The 20,668-nt window shown below is 39.9% G+C and overlaps 2 protein-coding genes across 3 annotated transcripts; both read right to left on the bottom strand.

The window, feature by feature from the left end:
- Window positions 1–1,601: 1,601 nt before the first annotated feature.
- Window positions 1,602–9,471, bottom strand: ube2v2 (ubiquitin-conjugating enzyme E2 variant 2). 2 transcript variants are annotated; one of them, XM_032532060.1, is made up of 4 exons: window positions 9,227–9,471; window positions 3,102–3,250; window positions 2,674–2,799; window positions 1,602–2,504 (listed from the first exon to the last, which is right to left on the bottom strand). In XM_032532060.1, exons 1-4 carry the CDS (start codon window positions 9,240–9,242, stop codon window positions 2,358–2,360), a joined length of 438 nt encoding a protein of 145 aa, XP_032387951.1. In that variant the 5' UTR covers window positions 9,243–9,471; the 3' UTR covers window positions 1,602–2,357. The 2 variants fall into 2 exon arrangements, with proteins under 2 accessions (XP_032387951.1, XP_032387952.1); XM_032532061.1 differs by lacking the exon at window positions 9,227–9,471 and adding an exon at window positions 9,143–9,163.
- A 564-nt stretch (window positions 9,472–10,035) lies between these two features.
- mcm4 (minichromosome maintenance complex component 4) lies at window positions 10,036–19,255 on the bottom strand. Its single transcript, XM_032530425.1, has 17 exons — window positions 19,101–19,255; window positions 17,836–17,913; window positions 17,528–17,686; window positions 17,224–17,387; window positions 16,957–17,058; window positions 16,766–16,861; window positions 16,486–16,581; window positions 15,925–16,063; window positions 15,519–15,739; window positions 15,255–15,375; window positions 14,517–14,776; window positions 12,521–12,886; window positions 12,267–12,394; window positions 11,664–11,871; window positions 11,257–11,485; window positions 10,944–11,077; window positions 10,036–10,614 (listed from the first exon to the last, which is right to left on the bottom strand). The coding sequence occupies exons 2-17, from the start codon at window positions 17,897–17,899 to the stop codon at window positions 10,519–10,521; spliced, it is 2,583 nt and encodes an 860-aa protein (XP_032386316.1). The 5' UTR covers window positions 17,900–17,913; window positions 19,101–19,255; the 3' UTR covers window positions 10,036–10,518.
- Window positions 19,256–20,668: the final 1,413 nt, after the last annotated feature.

The following is a 20,668-nucleotide window of genomic DNA, read 5'->3' as shown; positions in this document are numbered from 1 at the left end:
ACGCGTCACTTTTCTAAGGAATAATGACAGCATGCACAAATGGAGCCTGGAAGCAGCCTGCCTTTTCACACAAGCCATGTCCTCTAAACAGAAGCCCCTTCACAGAGCCCTGCCAGGGACTTACATGGGTGTAGAGTGCCCTCTAGGGGACAAGGCTCTGAGCTGATTGGGCAGAAGCGGTCAAGAATACCAGTGCAACCAAAGACAGATCAAAGGTCACCCTATGCAAATGTTGCTTACGAGTAAAAACAATTGTGACTTTTGATATGCAAGTGCTGCACAAATTCACAATTCGATCATGTTTTCCTTGTTTGTATTTTGCTTTTCTCATGCAAATGTATAATTTATATTCATATAAAGTAAAACCTACTGAGCCAAGAAGCTTTTGTGGTTCAATTCATCTTCATGCAAGTCAGCCGTCTTCAGATTAAACACAGTATGTGACCCTAATAAAAATCCTCACCAATCCCAAGCCCTCGCCACGCTGCAGTGAGTTACAGAGCAGAGTCAACGAGGCCAACAGACGTGTGCTCGCCCCAGCCCTGAGACGTAACCGGCTGCCTGGAGTCAGGCTCTGCTGCAGCCAGGAGATATACGGCCGGGAGGTCACACGGGTCAAATGTGGAAGCCACCACAATTCACCATTTTGAGATATTCACACACAGACACGCGGTCTTCAAGCCTTGAATGCTTTTGAGGATAGAGTTTAAATTGCTTAGAAAAAGGGACCAGCAGCGTTTTAAATTCCATCATAAAAGGTTATTTACAATAAAAATGGCACAAGATCTGGGAAGAAGTATGTCAATCAAATAATTTGGCTGATGGCACATCAGTGTTTCGTGGCTGGACCATCAACTATTCCTTCCAAAATAAGTGGAGTCTGGTGCCAGTGAATAATGGTAATGTAAACTGCCAAAAATCGGCAAAATACACCATTAACCATCCCTCACAGAGCAGCTTTTCTCCCAGACCATTGCTGGAACAAAGAATTTGGTCTTGCTCGATTTGCCTGCAAAATAGGGTTTACAAATCTAAATTCAAAGATGCTTCACCAACTTAATGTTTAGCAATACACAATTAAACAGATGAACAAACTGAGTGTACTAAACGCAGATTACACCATCTGCAGTGAATTCCCTTTAAATGCCCATTTGTTTAATTAAACTGTGAATAATCAAACAGCTGAGAAGCAACATGAGGTCACGGTCTCAGAAGGAACAGTAGCCTCGCCTCCCACTGCCACACCGGATCCCAAACACTGTGTTCACCGACTGAAACAAGAATTAGTGCGCAACATAAGTTCTGATTGACTGTAAATCATTAAGAAACAGGCTTGTACATCAAATAAATATTAAATTAATGTTTCAATTACATTATTCTAATGAGCACAGGTCACATATCACATATCTGCAGCGTGGTGTCACCCAGCAGTTTCATTAACCTGGTGCCCATTACTCGGCAGGGACAGCGGGAGCTTACTCACAACATGATGACTTGCGCATCCACAAGTCAACGTGTTAGCTGAGGCCCTCTAGTGGGAGAACTGGCAAATGTTGGTGCAGCTGGAGAGTCAAATAAACTTCAACCTTGAGATGTGTTATGTTTTTGCAGACAGTGATTTTAATTTCAGAAAATCACAAGTTCATACACCTGCCATAGAAGTTAAATGCAAGGGTTTCAGAACAGAACAGGCTTCAACGTCTGTTACATGTCAAAGAGCTGCAGAACAGAAACATATTGGTATTGTGTCAAATACAGAGAGAGAGAGAGAGAGAGAGAGAGAGAGAGAGAGAGAGAGAGAGAGAGAGAGAGAGATATTTATAAAAACAAAAAAAAAGAATCTTGCTTATGTTGTGACACTACTTTAAGACTACAGCCACAGTTCAATATTTAGCAAACGGCAAGATATTTTAATGAACCTGCTAAATTTGACTACAAACTCATAAATGTGGCTTCACTTTGATTAAGTTTTAGTTACAGAACATGCCGTCATACACACATCTTGCCGTTTACTTCAGTGATCAGGAATTTGAACTTAAACTACTGGGACTCTGGTATAGCCTCTGTGTGGCATCATGCTTCCCTCCTCAAGACCACTCTAGCTGGAACATGTCAAACATAAAAGTAATTGTCAAAGTAAGTTTATTAAAGGCAGAAAACTGTGGTTTTGTAGTCTTAACTATCTATTCAGTGCTTGACTGCAGGGACATTTTCTTTTTGAATGAGCAATTGAATAAGAAAGTCCAATCTTGGTCTTGTAGAGAACATTGTGTATGACTGAAGTGAGCCTCTTGATGGTTTTACACGATATTTCTAAGAGTAGGTTTAAGACAGAGGGTCAAAACAATCCGTTACGATTAAGTGCTGTAGGTTTGTCCTTCTGGCGGTTGTGGAAGCTTCATATTTTCTTTGGACATCATTAGACGTCTTAACTCTTGAAGAACAATTTTAATGCTATAAGAATTCTGCCATTTTGCTAAAACTGGTATGCTACGTGAATCCACCTGTGTAACAAGACAAAACAAAAACACTATATCAGTCATTGTGACAGGACAGCTGACAGTGAATTATCACAGAGCACCACAAAACTGCAACTCCAAACCATTTCTGAGTTCGACAAATGATAAGACAGCAACACACACATAACCATGTCAGATTTGTGATGACACTTACCAACCCGTTTGAATTGTTTACCCCATTCATGCTAATTTTTGTTACAAATCTAACAGTTGGGGATGCCTCTGGGTATCTAGATCCACATTCCACTTTCAGACTGTATATCCTGTTCTCGTAATTGGTCTGGAAAAAAATTAAGAAAATAGAAAAACACATTGGTTACAGTATCTATAACACACACACGTATATTGGTTACAGTATCTATAACACCCATATGTATTGGTTACAGTATCTATAACACCACACACACACACACACACACACACACACACACACACACACACACACACACACACACACACACACACACACACACACACACACACACACACACACACACACACACACACCACACACACACACACACACACACACACACACACACACACACACACCACACACACCACACACACTTCTCTCCTTACTCTTGCTGGTCCAATGATCATGCCTGTCCACCGTGTGAGAGTCATGTCTTCGTCATCCTCGAGGCCCCAGCTGACTGTGCCATCGCCTTCGCCTTTTTGCCCCTCTTCAAGCTCCTCCAACAAGCGAAAATTACGTGGAACTTTAACTCCTAAAATAACAAAAACAGAATATGAATTACACATTTAAAGAATGCCCGTCTGATACATTTTCAATTGCTGATAAATTCCATAAAAACACCAAAACCAACAATGAAATTATTAAAAACCCATCAGTAACATTGAAACTGTCACATTGGAGAACTACAACGGGCACTTTTCTCTATTGTGTGACGTTGTATAGACCAAAAGGTTAACTGATTTATTACCTAAATAATTAGCAGACTAATATAACCGAGCCGAAACGATTAGTCAATCGGCAGAATTAATTATCAAGAAAATTTGTCAACTACTGTCTGGTTCCTGCTTCTCAGATGTGAGAAATTATCAGCTTTTATCTTTGTATATTACATATCTTTCCAATTCAGACAAAACAGATTTAAACAATTTTAAGAAAATTGTGAGAAATTGAGTTATTTTTTTTACGATTCACAAAAAAATCTAAAAGAAAAATAATCCCCTGAACTGCAACATCCTTATCAAAGCGTTTTGTCACTGTGCTCACGCTGTGCATGCTTTGATAAAACCAAATGCACACACATTCATCTTTCTAATCATAGAGAAGTAAATCATCCAAATGAATAAGACGTGCAAGATGTGACTGGTAGATACAAGAACCATAATACCTGCTGTGGAGCTGCATCTAATTTGACACCTTGTTCACAAGACATTTATTATTATCTAATACGTCTGAAATTGCTGAACATTGAAGCGTTATAAAAATCGGCAGTCTTGATCGTTGTTTGGAAACAGTCATGAAATTTTTAGCGCATGAGCACATACTGTCAATTTTTCATGAATGATTTTGGGTCACCTTACGACCGACATAACAACGTACAGAACTTGATAATATCACCATTTAAAACGCAGTCATAGGGCTGAGCGACATAGAGAAAATCAAATATCACTATATTCTTGACCAAATACCTTGATGATGATATTGCAACGACTATGTGTGGTTGATTATTTATGCTTCAACAAAAAGTTATTTACACAATGAGATTTTTGATAAATATTCTCCAGAAATTATTTAATGACTTAGTGGGTAAAGGTAAATAATAGAACAGCTAGAACAGTCTGGTATGTTTAGAAAATGACATCTCTTTATTGTAATGCAGCCTGTAAAACCAGGAAAAGACAACTTACAATATATCCAAAATGTAAGACGATATCTAGTCTCAAATTGCGATATCAATACTTTATCAATATATTGCCCAGCCCTACCAGTCGAAAAGCGTTCAGGTACAGGGAAAATGTTCTTAGAAGACGGTTCAGACGTTGGCATTAAACAAACAGCCTGACAGGCACTCACAGCTGTGTAAATGACTGACCACTCACAGCCCATCGCTGGAGGAGTGGTGGAGGTTGAGGGGCCAGCATTCCAGTAACACTATTGCTTTTCATAAATCAATCATTCGTTCACAGAAGGGGAAGTAAAAAGGCCCCGTGACTGAGGCAAAGGACACAGGGCAAACATTTCAATTTTCCCGTCCGTCTTTGAATCGTTTTCTCTTCTTTCTCCAATCTCAGACAAAATTCATCACAAATCAACAGATTTTTTTGAATCCATCATATTATTCTACTTTGCATCATGGCTTGGGTGTGTTTCAGTTAAGCACAAGAAATCGCCTGAATCAAATTGTAAAATGATCAAGTAAGTTGACTGGGGAGTCCCAGTTGCACCCCACATCCCTGTATGCTTAACAAGTACAGCGGATAGCTGTGGCCATCTTAGGAGATGGCCTACACCCTCTGAATAGGGAATTCCAGTACCTCCTATCTGGACGGAGGCTAAAAGTCCCCAGTTGCAGAACTACAAGATTCAAAAACAGTTCAGTCCGAGCGGCAATCACTCTATTAAACAAACGGCAGAGAAGAAATACTAGCACAAAACGCACAAGCACATTGGTCATGTAATGTTTTCTATTCTTTTTATCCATGTTTTACTGTCTCTATTACATTTTTTATGTTTGGTGTGTTGCATGTTATGTGGTGGTATACCAAGTTTTAAGGATGTCCTTCCACTTAGACTGTAAACCTAGTTTACCCACGGGTACCAATAAAGTAACCTGATCAGAGAACCCTGTAATTAAATATTATCTAACAAGTGTAGTGAAGCAGCTCTGTAAACCTTTCCTGCTACAGCTCTCTGACCGTGGTCAGACAGAACCTGGGAGACACTTTGTTTCTCCCACTGTGTCCTTTTAGAGTCCTTACTCACTCCGAAGCTAATCGCGTCACTCTCTCACTCACTATACCACATACTCCTCATGCATACACACATGCCGGCCTTAATATTCTCTTATACACTGCTACAACAACGCAGACACCAGCACACAAGTATAAACCTCAGGCCACTTATGTAGACTATGGAAAAAGCTCTGCGTAGAAGCTTAAATCTGCCTTTGGCAAGCACAGCAGAAATGTCCTAAACGGAGTAACAATAGTGTCATCCACCACGCTGGCAATAATAACAAAGCCAAACTATGCTGTCACTACTTAAATGGTTTATAAGCTACCTGTTTCTTACAGATTGTCAAGTTACATACAGATATTAGAAGTTAAAATATGAAGTTGAAGTGGACTCTGACAGCTGAAGGTCTTAGCAGTCTCCTTGAAGCTCTCAGCTGAGCTCCAACAACTCGTGACACAATTAGAAAACAGGAACAAGCTAATAAAAGATAACATTTTCACTTAGAGGATGTCTGTAAAACATTATTTCCCATCCTTCTATTGATTCCGAGCCACAGCCTGTCACTTCCTCTTTACTGACGTTACTCAGTCTCTCTACCGTAGCTCCATGCCCTAAGATCTCACAATGCTTTGTGTTGCTAACTCTCGCTAATTTATTGTTCATCTAACGTGACAAAAGCAATTTGTTTTCACATGCAGGTAGGCCAAGGCGAGAACGGTGAGATTTGCTAACGTTAGCCTACACATTTATATTAAAAAAAAATGCACATTTGAAGAGTTATTTCAGCATTCAATCAGTATTAATTTGGTACTTTTCAAGTTATATAGCTCATTTTCTCATTTAATGGAATACTTGTTTCACCTAAAAAGGTCCAAACTCAGTGAAAAGTTTCCTATAGCCCATAAATAACACCATCAATTCATTCAACATTTCCAGTAAAGTTAGTTTTGCTGTTTTTCAAACTCTAAAATGTCCCACTTAGTACATGGTCTTGGTCACATCTAGACTTGGGCCGGTATAAACATTTTCAAACCGGTTTGTTGTCAAGCCAAATACCTAACCATACAGGTTTACTGAATTTTACCACTAGGTGTCGCACTTGTCTCAGCCACTCCCCAGTGGGACAGGTGAGAGAGACACATGGTGGTAATGAGCCTCTAAGCAATGACTTCTTAGCAGCAGAAAGCTCTGTGCTTGAGAATGCTCGGGAAAATGTTTGTTAGCTTGCATGGGCGCTATCACACTACTTGTTAAATAAAAAGAGATAACTTAAGCTACCGACAAGCTATTTGAGTAGAAAAACAACAACAACGCTGTTTAAAAACAGTTAACCTTGTAACACTCCTGGCCACTCTTTAATTTGCCAGAAGGTGGAATAGTGACAAATGCCGGTTCAACCGGTTAGCATTAAATCAAACCGGTTTAGCCTCGTAAACCGGATGCAGGCCCAACTCTAGTCACATCTTTAATAACCACATTAAAAGTGTTTTGGTACGAGTATAAAACGCGTTTGGTATACAGTATAAAGCCAAGTAACTGTACATTGAGGAAAATTATACCTTAGTTTGAGTAGCTGATCTAGTGTGATCAGTAGGGCTTTGTAGGTGCCACTACTATCCTACATGATAAAACACAAAATAAAAAATAAATCAGTATGGTCTTGAACAGCCTCAGTTTGTGCCTGTCATGTATATTTATTACTGTATAGTTTGATTCCCCTCCTCCTGTGGTTGTCATAGCTTTTCCTGCTCTTTGGGTGCTTGATATTGTTATTGCAATGCCAAACAATACTGTCGTTCCTACAAATCTGAAACGTATACCAAATTAAGTTTGTGTGGAGAGAGTATTACCTTCAATATCAACAATAATTAGGGTGCAATTTTGCAGAAGAGATGCGTGGGATTTCCCACTTTCTGGTCTACATATCCCATGTCTCTGTTGATTTACTTTTATCCCCAGTTGAGACAAAATGTATATGCCCCTCAAAGTGATCAATGCTACTTCACCAATAGAACATTATATACCTGAAATAGAAGTTATTTTAAACTAAGTAAAGCGCTGTAACATGAACAGTCTCTAGTGTGATTGAACAATACAATCCGATGCCAGTTGCTGGTTGTATTAAGACACTACAGAGCTCCGGGATGCCGGCTACCAGCGGCTGACGTTTAGCTGCCATTAGATGACTGTGAGCAGACGACAGTCCTTTCAGGGGCCACGTAGTGGAGTTTGGCCGGGAAAAGTTAGCATCATTAGACCATGAAAGTTTAGGCACCAAAACAACTAGATAGAAAAGATTTTAGTTTGTATTAAGACATTCCCGAGGAATGAACAACCGTTTCCTGGATGAAAGTATTTTGTTTTTGCTGCAAAGTGAATTATGCTCTCCGACTTGAAAGCGCTGTATTTTTCATTGAATATTGGAAGTACATATTTAAGTGTTTGGCATGCCTGGCTGAGTAGCACTATATCTATGGTGTTGCAAGGGGGATTTAAATATTGCATGTTTTCAAACATCCCTCCTTCTGCTTTTTTCACAAATAATAATAATCCAGAGGCACACATTTGGTCTAATCCAAATGTAATTTGTGAAACAATTTACTCTAAAAATCTAAATTAAAAGAGCAACTGTTTTGTGGCGTACCCATGCCAGTCATTTTAACTATGTTAACTATGAAATGAATCAGCACGTCGCGCCAAATTGCCCTAAGGTAGTTTCTATTTTGACGTTACTTCCCGTTTCTTCAATTTTAAAATTGCATTTCCGCGGTGTATAGCTAAACAGACGAAGAATAAACTGACGTTACGTTGAACCATATAAAACACCCACAAATATTATTTAGTTTTTCTGAAATTGGCAGTTTATTTTTGTAAAAATGACAACCACGCTGTCTGCCTTGCGTTTAAGAAAGCATTGGGCTCCGACTACTTTCTGAAAAAAACGTGCCAACGATAGCGTTACGTTGTACATCTGGTTGGTTTATACACCACCTAAAAATGCCAAAAATCTACTTTATATAAAGACGCGGCGTTATTCCCTGCATCTATTCCTGTGATTAACCCGTTGACAACAACGTTAGCAAGTTAAGTGCTGGTCAGGGTCCCTTAATTGCGTTCACATTACCGTGATGGTTGTGGTGTTGCAGTGTGAGGTGTGTCACAGAGAAGTTACCAAATCCCCACATAATGTGTCACTGTAACATTTTTGCAGTTTAATGTCTATTAAGCCACACAAATGAGTTGAGCCTGGATAGTCAATAAAATTATATTATCGTAACGACTCTTCCGATCAAATAAACAACGGCATCAATACTCGCTGCCTCACGGTGTTAGAATATTCTAGTAAATTAATAGCTTAGCTAGCTATTGTTTACAATCCTTATCTGTATTAATAACGTTTATACCCCATTGAACTCTTACATCGCATTCTATTAGCTATAGGATTTTCTTTGTGACGCATTAAGTCAATACTTGCAATACTGACGCTTACTTCTGACACATTTGAGCTATTATAGCTAGCTAACTCGGGGCATGCTATGCGCTCATTTAAGCTAGCTAGCTAGGTTAGCATATACCGTTCCATGAGATAGATGGCTCCCGTGAAGATCATTGCTTTACCGAGAGGAGCTATTAAAAATAAATTAAAACTCAGAGCAATTTTGTGAACATCTGTGATTGAGTAAGTTGCTACGTTTAGTGGCTGTAATGACTGCGCGCCCGCTGCTTCGCCCATACTTTGTGTCGGTGTAGATGGCAGATTTGAAGGCACACAAACCTGAGGAGGCCGCCATCTTCTTCAGCCGAGTCCAGAAGCACACACAACTGTGACATCACAGACGAACCGACAGCTACTTCTCTCACCGGCAGATCACGGTACTTCAAGCTGCTGGTTCACATCTATGGAAGGCCATTTCCGCCAATTCATTACAATCACTAATTAGTATCTCTAAAATGATAACTTAGTATATTTTAAGAAAGCTTCTCATTATTTTCTGAAACCAGTGGTCATAACTTTGAGAAACAAAGTCATTTTGAGATACTAAGCCATTAATGACATAAGTCTTTTTTTGAATAAGCAAGTCAGTTTTTCAACGTTTTTCATGACTAACACGAATGATTTACAAAGAATTACAAATCAGTATGAGTCCACCCTCCAGAAGAGTAAAATCCATTAGCTCAACCGTTGCCAATTACAGCGTTGCCCAGTGTTGGAGATGTCTGCCTCCAATAATATGGAGCTAAATGGCACTTGTGGTGCTCAAAGTGCCAAAAAAAATACATTTGAGGAAAAACTTTTTTTCATGACCCAATTACTCAAGATAATCCAAAGACCTGGTTGTGTAGCAATTATGGTAAAACTTTAAATACTTCCTACATAAAACCATGGCTGTATTATATTGAATTACACCAGGCAACTCACACCAAAACCATCTAGACCTGCAACACAGGTAATAGTACACATTTGTATTTTTGATTTTGGAGTGAACTGTTCCTTTAAGAGTCACAAAAAGGTAAATATAATAGAAACACTGGAATTTAATTTAACTTACCAATATTGGAAAAATAAAATTTCCAAGCCTTTTCAGTGAGCAACATTTTATTTTCCCCTCTATTAACAAGCAATCAACGCAAGCTACAAGGACAATTCATTTCTGGGAAAATAAGTGACTGATTTCACTCATTCATTAATAACTCAGTCATTACAATGTACAAGTTGGAACAAAAGAGCTTTTTACCATAACACAAAAACAAGAGCATTACTTGGAACAGGTAACAAACAAATGAAATACAAGCACTCTTTGAATATGAGCTCTATTAATTGCCAGTATGTGCGTTTTGTTTTCTTTTTTTTTCTTTTTTTTTTTTAAATCACAACATGATACCAAAGTTTGAACGAGTTATACAGTTAGATATTTCTCTACATTGTAGGATAGTCAAACATCTAGTAAGGCCAGAAAACATGTAAACATGTGGTTGTTCAATTATACAAAATATTACAGCATGTGAAATAGGTTGACACAGGATAGGATTTAAAATTCAGGACTGTACATAATTGCAGGGTGTGCCTTAGGCGAGCAGACGAACAGTTTTTCCAGTAACCGTCAAGTAATCCTCGTCAGCCAGGGCTCGGAGCGCCTCGTCGAACAGCTCCTTAGTGATCGCCTGAAAACAAAGTGACAAAGAAGAAAGTCATTACAGAAGTGGTGGTGATGATAAAAATGGACTATGTATAATCACATTTTTTTTACTTTTTAGAAATATTAAATCACTGCAAATTTCAAAGCCTTTTACCAACATTGTAAGCTGGCTGGCCAATATCTAATGATGCATTACTGTATCTTACATCAACGTCATAAACTAGAAATGAAAGACCTCTGCTCTTGTTCAATCAAATTAGAAACAAGGATCATGCTGTTCTGACAGTCCTGAAATTGCATTTGCGAAGTGATTTTAAAAAAAAGTAGTGTAATGAAGGCAAAATTAATATTTACATTTTCAGACTGTCCTCTGAGATCCTCAAGCAGCTGCTGGTATTTCATGGCAGGTGTCTTTCCTTTGGCCTGGATCAGTTTCTTCAGGGCTTGGGCGACCTCCTCCTTGCGTTTGCGGGCGGTGGCACTCATACCTGGAATCACAAATAATTACACCCAAATACAGCGTCTAGCGGCAAGAAATGATTATTTCCCTGCTTAGTATTAATTCTCACCCAGTCTTATGTCACACATTGCCTACATACTTAATTAGTGTTATTCCAAAGGCATCTAAAACAAGCAGTTTATATTCACGAGGCCCCGTGTTGCATACCTGTTGTGAGAATAGAGATGTCAACAAATCCTGTTCTGGGGTCAGTAGCCGACTGTTTGAGGGCCTCTCTGTGCAGGCGCTTGGCCTCCTCCACGTCAATGGTCTCCACCTTTGCAGAGAAGCGCACCTTGGCGTGGGCCTCTGCCAAGCGGATCAGGGACTCCAGCTGTCTGGGGTAGGCGGACACCATCCCCCGACCACTGCCTATCTTCCTCATGTCTACATAGGCCTGAGGACCAACATGCACAAGGTCAGTTAAGGGCACAAACTTCTAATGAATATTATTCCACCGTTAGCATTTAAAGACCGATGTTATTAGGCATTCCTTTTTTGCAGATAGGCATTCCTTTTTTGCAGATATTCAACATGATGTACATAAAATGTGGAAATTCTAGGAGAAAACAGACCTCAATGAGAGCCTGGCTGGCTTCCTCACTCAGCCTTGGATTAATGTATGTTCGTGCATATGCAATGTAGTCCCTCAACACAGCCATGTCGAGGAACTCTTCCTCAATCTGCTCCTCGCTCTGGTAGTACAGCGACACCAGGTGATGGGCCAGCCTGCGGTCGTAAGCCTCGTCTTGGGGATCCAGCATCAGGAAGATGAGGTCGAATCTGTAAAAAAACAGTAAAATGACAACTGAGAAACTAAACCATAAAGGCATAATGAAAAAGGATGACATTAGGTTGGATGTCCCGTATGCTATTATCAACTGCAGCTTCTCTTTATAAATGCCAGTCAAAGACTTTAACGTTTTTACTGTATCTAAAGATGGGAATGATTGCTGCCATTGTGCGTATTGATTCACTTGCACTTTAGGCACAGATGAGACCAAATGTTGCTTTAAAAAGGTCACACTCTGTCAAAGTGCTAATTTCAACACCTCTTTTACAGCTGATAAATGCTGCCAATTTGCTAAAATTACATTTGAGCAACAATTTCTCTGCGATTGTGAAAATCATTTTCTATCAAGTGTTTCAGTGTGATGGTGCTGACCGATGGTACTCGCCTGGACAGCAGTGTGTGAGGCAGCTGAATGTTCTCAATCGTGGTTTTTTTGGGGTTCCACTGAGATTCAATAGGGTTAGCGGCAGCCAACACAGAGGTACGGGCGTTCAGCTGACAAATGATTCCAGCCTGCAAACGAACAAAAATAGCGAGAACCTCTCTTTTGTAACTTTAATACGACAAAATATAAAAACAAAATATGCATGAGTGTTTAGTCTTATCTACCTATACTTGTTCATAATTTGTCCAACATACCTTGGCAATGGAGAGGGTCTGCTGCTCCATGACTTCATGCAGCACCGAGCGTGTGCTGTCACTCATCTTGTCAAACTCATCGATGCAACAGATGCCGTTGTCGCTCAGCACCAGAGCCCCGGTCTGCAGGACCAGCTGCCTGGTCTCCGGGTCCCTCATCACGTAGGCGGTGAGACCCACAGCACTGGAACCCTTCCCTGACGTGTACTGGCCACGGGGCACCAGGTTGTAGACGTACTGCAGCAGCTGGGACTTACTGGTGCCGGGGTCTCCGCAGAGCAGGATGTTCACATCTGCGCGGAAGTTGCCCCGGCCGGTCTGACTGAAGTCCTTACGAGCCCCGCCGAACAGCTGCAGCAAAATGCCCTGGGACCCACAGAGAGGAAAATAAATACTCGTTAGAAAAAACAGTGCAACAGTTTTCTTGTTGATTGCATGCTGTGTAATACTTGAAAAAGGAGAGCTATTATGCATCCATCCTCTAACGAATGCATCAGCAGATATTCAGCAAAAAAAAAAAAGAAAAAAATATATGATAAAGCGTTAGGTGTACTCAGTTGACTTTTCAATTTTTATATAATGGGTTTTAATACATTAGCTTTTCTCCTTGAGGGCCTCAAGCCTTTTCTGTGACCATTAAATTTATTAGATTCTGTCAAGAGCACATAAGCTGTGTTTCAAGCGATACATCATCATACTTATGATGATGAAAGATAACATCTTTATCTTATTGTATCTTAATGTGGGTGTACACCCCATTAACTAGATTTTACACAATCTTAAAATTTGACCTGCCACAGCAGAAAACACTGTCACCGGTGCAACTAATAATATTAAGGATGATGATTAATGATTCAAGTAATAAAAAACAGACATTTCAACTGGTCATAGCAGAGGTTAAACAGATTGTTAATAATGGCTCACGGTCAGCCCAAATTAGGTTTTTGGCACATCCAGATTGTATCCAGATTGTTTAAAAAAAAGTCTGGACAGCAAACAAATTAGATTTTTGCAAATCGGATCCAAACCAAATTTAGAGGTAGTTTGAAATTCAATACTCTGCCCAGTCGAGATGCTCAAATTTAGATTTCAAAGTGTCTCTTTGAGTCCCTCGCAAAGCAACAAACTTGGAAGCAAATGATTGGAGGGCTGAATGATAGAGCTCCATTCTCCCGCTTCCGAGATGGAACGCCGCGTCACAAGCGTAGCTACATAGTTACTGACGCCTACGTTGTTGCCACAAATAACAGCACAGAGTCTGTCAAAGATTTAATTTGAGGAACAAATTAGATTTTCCTGCAGTCCGAACGTAGCCCAAGTTTCCCAGTGAGCCAGCATGCACTAGACTGGGTAAACCCCGCCCACTATTTTAATTTCGCCCTGCAGTTCGGTCTGGAACCCTGCATGTTTAATTCTCCTGCTTCACTTCACAATTTTGCGGGAACCAATCACAAACTGGCTTCTCTACCTGGCACCCTATTGGCGGGTTTAGCCAGATGATGATGATGATGGAGAAGCGACCAAGGACCTTCTTGTTTACATTCAACATAGCGACGGCAACCGAACACCACCAAAGCGCAGCAACCCGTTGACGCCGCTGTCGCTTCTACGTTACCTGGATCGTTGGTCTGATTGGTTGATGGACTATCCAATTGTGTACAGAGTTCTTTGAACTATGCCCGTTGGTCACGCCTCTTGTAAAATACAGAGCAGACACCCCAAACCAACACTTGAACTCAAATCTATTGAGCTTGGCTTGGTCTGGTGACTGATCCAGACTAAGCATGCACAATATCAAAACCCTGAAATTAACTCACCTATATGAATGGAGTCATTTATGTTAATTATTGCACTTAGTTTTTCCTGCAAAAAGATATAAAAATGTCTGCTGTGCTAATAAGTGCTATTGGCAAATCAGTGTGTAGGGATTACTCGTTACTGGGTACTTGTACAGGTTCACACTTGTGTTTTGGCTTGCGTCTATTCACATGCACACCTTTTTGATGTCCTCGTGCTCATAGATACTGGGTGCGAGGGCTGAGGAGAGGCGTTCGTAGACGTCTGGCTTGGCTGCCAGCTCCTTCAGGGTCTGCACCCGGTCCTCGGTGAAGAGCTTCTGCTCAGCGTCCTCGTCCAAACCGTGCAGGCGCTTCTCATCAGTCTTGTGGAAGTGGATGGCGTCGATGTGTGTCTTGTACACCGACTTTACGTTGCTCTGACGTGGGTTTGCGCGCATTGGGACCGCTCTGTAGACACCTGCGGGGGGACATTTGGGGAGCTGTTTAGATGTCTATGACTGACAAAACAAGAAATATAAAAGAGGTTATTTTTGGGATTAGATAAAATTGTGACTGACATTTTCCCCAGTTTAATTTTGCATTAATATTAGAGCTTAAAAGACTGGTTGGTCCATTACCAGAAAGTGAATATGCAATTATTCTAATATAATGAATGGTTTCCGACAAAAGATTTAAATATTCTCTAGTTGCAGCTTCCCATTTTTGTGGATTTACTATTTTAAATCACCGAACACTGAATATTTCTCGGTTTTTGGCAGTTGGTTGGACATTAAAGCAATCTGAAGACATAAACTTCAGCTCTGGAAAAAAATCAATTTTTACTATTTTGTGGCATTTTATAAACCAAACAGTAGACAAAAGTAAAAGGCACATTATTCAATAACAAAAATACTCATTAGTTGCAACATTAGCACTGCAAATGTGGGAAACCTTACCGGTGATGTTTATGCGGTCTCCTGGCTGCACTTTATCAACCAGGTCATTGTGAGCATAGACAATAGTTGTGTGGGGCGTCTGACCAGCCGGCATGTCTTCAGGAGACTCTTGAATTTTGACCTGTTGTAAAACAAGTTCAATAAATAAACAAATGACTTGACCACAACAGCAACATGCCACTATTTACCACTCAAAAAAATCTGAGATTAGGTGTCGCTGTCTATATGCAATATGCCCCATCACCAACCCTATCGAACGCTCACCATCTGTTTGTCTGAAAAGACTGAGCGATTGTGAATGAGCGCCAGACTGTGGGTGGTGTTGCAGTTGCGGCACACAGCCGGCTCAGCGATGCGCCCGCGATCCACCTCCACACGGGTGGTGAAGGCGCACACCTGGCACTGGAAGAAAGCCTCCTGCATCTCGGGGATGAGCTGTGAGGTGCGGATCACCATGCCGCTGATAGTGATCAGCTGATCGATGTCTGTGTGGGCAACACATAAGGCACACAGACGCTTCAGCCTGGAGCTGATGCCTCACATTTTCTCAAAGCAAAGAACAATATTCGCAAAAAATCCCACACTAAATATGGGATGAAATATAGCAGTGTGGTAGTCCTAATAAAGCGTGATTTCACTTCACATGGGCTAGATTAATGAATCCACACACCTTCTGGGTTCAGGTTCCTCATGTTTCTGGTTTTCAGGGCGTTGTAGGGGCGGACTTGGATCTGGAACTCCAGGATGGAGTCTGGAAAACGCTCAAAGAAAAGCTCATTGACTGCCATGTCAAAGGTTGGGATAACTTCCTGCAAAGGGAACAAATTACTCACTTTTTTAGAATCAATAGGCAATGGTACAAAGTTGCTTAAAACAGTAGTTTACAACATCCTGTACAAAAAGTGTGACAATAACCCCATTAGTCACTACCCACTGCATTCCGCACTTTGTAGATTCTCCATGAATTTCCCATTTTTTTATGTGAGAAGGGTACAGTAGGCATAATATACTAAGCCGAAGTCTAATCTCTTTTAAATTGGTTTTATTATCATGTGTTTAAGAACTTGCATAAATTTCTGTTGAGTTTTTATAAATTATGGTTTACTTAAGAAGACCAAAATAAAGATTAATGAATCACTTTGTTTAAGAATGTAGCAAAAACGCATACAACAATGGTGCAGGAAAGTATTTGGATCAAAACTCTCCAAAATACTAAAATATAGGACACTACCTGTGGGTAGCAGATGAGCTGCCTGTAAAGTTCTGCATCAAAGGACTGCACATGTAGACAATTCACATTCAGCACTGGATCCCCAACAACACTTATCTGTGAGACAAAAAGAGAAATATTCATGTTTAAAGATACTTAAATCTTAAATCTCTTCTCTTGATGTTCAAGGCAAAACAATCATCATTTTGTAGGGTATCCACCTTTCTCTCCACCTCATATCAGCAATAGTAGCACTAAACATTCTAAAAACAGACCACAATGAAATAAAAAAGTACACTACCTCTTCCAGCTTCTGCATGTATAAAGGCTCATTCAGGTCCAGACCAGCATTCTCATCTTCAGTGGAAGTTGAGTCAATAAACCTCTGCAGGAACCTCTGAAAGCAAAGTGACGCAAGGCATGCAAACCATTACCTCTACTGTACTAAGAATGGGGAATATCTTATAATAGGTGAAATGCAAGATGTCATACCTGAAACTTCTCCTTGCAGGTCCCAACATTGACATCAGTCCCCCAGATCACCAGCCTCTGGCCTGTGTTTGACTCACTGGTTACGGCTCCATCAGCACTTGGCTGCCAAAAAACATCCAGAAAGTGTTATCTTCTGTGATTTTTAGGTTTGTCCTCCTTATCAAATTTAATCTGAAGAGTTCCACGCCAGTTGTCTTATCCTGGCTCATTCAATTAGAATAAATGACCAAGACAATCTTAAATTATACTCTTGATTCCTTCACTGACCGGCTCTGACTGAAGATCGACTTGCGGAGCCTTCCTGACTGACCCCAGATCAGGACGCTGTCTGGCTGGAGTGCCACGCACTCCACTGCGTGGGGTCCCTTCAACCCTGGAGCTGGGGGTCCCATACATCAGAGGGGAGCTCATGTCCACTTCATTGGGTAGGACTGGTAAAAATAAAAAGACTGGAGTTTAATCAAGTGTGTCACAACAAAGAATATTAAAACTATCCAACATTTCTAATTGGATAAGGCTAAAACTGACCACGAAAAACCCTTCAAGTTGTTACACGTTGTGCGAACGGTACCTGAAGGTCGCGGACTGGAGAACAGAGAATTATCCTGAGGTGCTGCGGGACTGAGCATGTTGGTAGCCGGGGAGGTGGGCATCGGCATCAGGTCCCCGGTGGAGGAGTCCTGGCCTCTGCGTCGCTGAGAGGGAGGCGAGGTGGGGCCCTCACTGCTGGCTGAGGATACACAAGACAAAAAGACATCTTAACAGCAGCACACACACACGCCGCTTACAGTCACGTGGACATCTCAGAGACACAGCAGTTTAAATCATAAGGAACTGTTGAGCAACGGGTTTTGTTTCATTTTGGACACATCAGCTTACGTGTGGATGGGTTGGTGTTCCTTTCTCGTTTGCGGCCACCAGGAGTCGATGTAGGGGAAGACATTGTTGCTGGGATATCTGAAGATCAAATTAATTCAAGTAAATTATGTTTTTGCCAAAATAAAAGCTGCCATATAATTGACTGACTTCTGCAGGGAAACAAAAACTGCACCCTCAGGTAGGGTTTTCAGCACAACACCTTGCAGATTGATTGAAAGCACCAAGTTTGTTTTGTTCAGCCACAACATTTTACGAGGCCGACTGTTGCGGGTAGATCTACTGCATTTGTAGAAAACTGAACTTTCAACATCTTAAATGTTTTCCTACCCTAAGTTGTTTGGTTTACTAGGTTGTTAGATTAGTCGCTCAGCCTTGCAGGGCCTGTACTGTAAATAAAAAGAGCTATATGGCCATTTTGTTTGTCACTTTTTTTGTTCCACTTGCATACCACAATACTTGCTAAAAACAGTCAGATGTGTTCAACACTTTCTGGTACATTCACTTTTCAAATTTGAGGGTGCTGATGTTTAGGTATATTGTTGAAGTGTGGACTGTTTTTTAAAGCTCTCTATACTATGTGGTTTTATTGTATTGTTGATACACGGTCATATATATCTATTAATGTTCGAATTTATTTGATGTTGATTGTAGGTTTAGTTCACCAATACTGTGGTTTAATATTTCCTTTTGTCTTAATCATACACTACTATTCTTACTCGATACATTTAAATGGCTCCTCTAGTTCCTCTGTAGACTAACACTTTAAATGCAAAACATACAATCAACTCGAAATAATATTAACAGCAACAGTTTAAACTACGTAAAACTATAAGGAAAAAGTTATCCAACGTCAGTATCACTCTGCCAACCGTCAAAGTGAAAATATTGCCTTCCTTCACATGTTTAACTGACGCATCAATAAGTTAACGTTAACTCCCAATTCCTAATAGCTTACGTTTACTTACACTTTTTACACTTTAGCACATGATGCTAAAGTGTGTAAAATGGCATTGTTTAATAACTTAATCGTGCTTTTGCGGCAATTTTTGATGGTTTTGGGTTAGTTGACAATAACCTTGCCACCATTTAACATGTGGCTGCAGAGGAAACATTAAGGTAAACGCTGTTAGACCTGGTAAACACTAAACCGGGAGCTTGCAAGTTGATGCAAAATCAAACAAACACGTGTAATAACAAGACATTTGACTCAATCAATATGATCAATAGATGAATCAGAAAAAAGTTAAGAAAATATCTATTCTTACCGCTTCTTGTGTGTTCGTTCGAGTGATGCAGATCTGGCGCGAAACTGCGAGTGACGTGTTTTCGCGGGGAACTTTGGACCAATAACGTTCCAGGGCCATCGTTTTGTTTCCGGTCGACTCCTTCACTGCAGAGGGGGAGTTCATGTTGAGTTTAGTCGTTATTACTTTAATTAAACGTAATAAAATATCTTAATGGGGGAAAAAAATTGTTTGAATTAATAGTTAAACCACATGTTTTCTCCAGATTATATTTAAAATTCGATCTGCTTTTCCTGCGCGTGGCCTTGTGCGGATTGATACCCTAAGGTGATTTGGTTTGGACCAACAATAAATTACTTTATTTCTGCCTTTGATAACTACTTAAACGGTACCTAAAACAAATCTAAATTATGATTACGACTAAGAAAAGGACCTTAACCATTACATATAAATAAAAACAAATAGGCGAGTCAAAATAACTTTCATACTTGCATTACAACAAGGAAAAATAAAATGAAATACAAATAATACTTACAAAGGCCTTGGAACGGAAATTCATTCTTTGTAGACTAAAGTTGAAGGCACAGATATGTAAGGATCCTGAAAATGTATAAATAACTCACAGTTTTATGACAGTTTAGAGAAAGCAGTCAAATAAGTAAAGACGTATTTACTCAGAGTAGGGACCTTTTAAAAAGTAAATGGTTGAAACCCTCGTCGGTCATAAAATCAGCTATCTGAGGAACTTAAAAAAGATTCAAACATCAATCACTATAATGATGCATTTCTTTGGCATTATTTGGTAGTACACTTGCATAATATATATAAAAAAAGGAAAAAGTATGCTTACTTGTTAAAATGTGACTTTATCCTGCAGGAACGATCATTGACCACAAGGTGGAGCAGTTTCCATTTTAAAAAGGGCTTTGACAGAGGAAAAGTACAGCACACTTTGAGGGGGGGGGGGGGGGGGGGGGTACAGAGGAGCTATTCTGAGAAGTATCAGAACAGTATGTGTCCCTTAACGTGGTAAAATCAACCACCTTCAATTTATCATGTCTCTTAATTTGTTTCGTAAACCTTAATCAGTGCAATTAAATGCTACATACAGAATATTTATGATCAACAGGTGCCACATTCACTGTTTTATTTTGTATAGGTTGTATAATCTATCCAGAATTATTAAATATATTGTGCAATTAGCCTTTTAGATACATTATGTACTCCATCTTTCTTTTTATTAACTATAGGCCTGTAAAATGTAATATGTTGATCAATTACAAATGTCAAATGTTATTGTATGATAACCTGTAATTAGCCTATGTTAATAACTTGTGATGACAGGGTAAATAAGGGTTTTTGTGATGTAAACATCAATTAATACGCAGACATTTCATTGATTAGTCTAGTAAGCAGACTGTATTTACTGTAAATTCTATCAACATATGAACATTATGTAAGTTTGTATGTTTAAATTCAAGTTCAAGCTTGTTCTATTTGTTAAGGTGTGTGTCTGGTTTTGCTATGCAAATGTGTTCTCTGTATGTAAATTGAGCTGCAGAAAACAGCAAACTCCCTGTATGAGTGAT

The sequence above is a fragment of the Etheostoma spectabile genome, chromosome 12 (assembly GCF_008692095.1).
Source record: "Etheostoma spectabile isolate EspeVRDwgs_2016 chromosome 12, UIUC_Espe_1.0, whole genome shotgun sequence".
NCBI lineage: Eukaryota > Metazoa > Chordata > Actinopteri > Perciformes > Percidae > Etheostoma > Etheostoma spectabile.
The sequence above is the reverse complement of the archived record's forward strand: the minus strand, read 5'-3'. Positions and strand labels throughout refer to the sequence as shown.

Excerpts from the sequence above, each read along its gene's own strand:
- ube2v2 (XM_032532060.1), bottom strand. Across the intron at positions 2,800-3,101 it reads TGATCATTGGACCAGCAAGA|ACCAATTACGAGAACAGGAT; the intron begins GTAAGGAGAGAA and ends ATTTTTTTCCAG. Across the intron at positions 2,505-2,673 it reads TAAACAATTCAAACGGGTTG|GTGGATTCACGTAGCATACC; the intron begins GTAAGTGTCATC and ends CTTGTTACACAG.
- mcm4 (XM_032530425.1), bottom strand. The coding sequence starts at position 17,899 with ATGTCTTCCCCTACATCGACTCCTGGTGGCCGCAAACGAGAAAGGAAC. Across the intron at positions 17,059-17,223 it reads TCGATCTTCAGTCAGAGCCG|CCAAGTGCTGATGGAGCCGT; the intron begins GTCAGTGAAGGA and ends GTTTTTTGGCAG. Across the intron at positions 12,887-14,516 it reads AGCACGAGGACATCAAAAAG|GGCATTTTGCTGCAGCTGTT; the intron begins GTGTGCATGTGA and ends TGTGGGTCCCAG.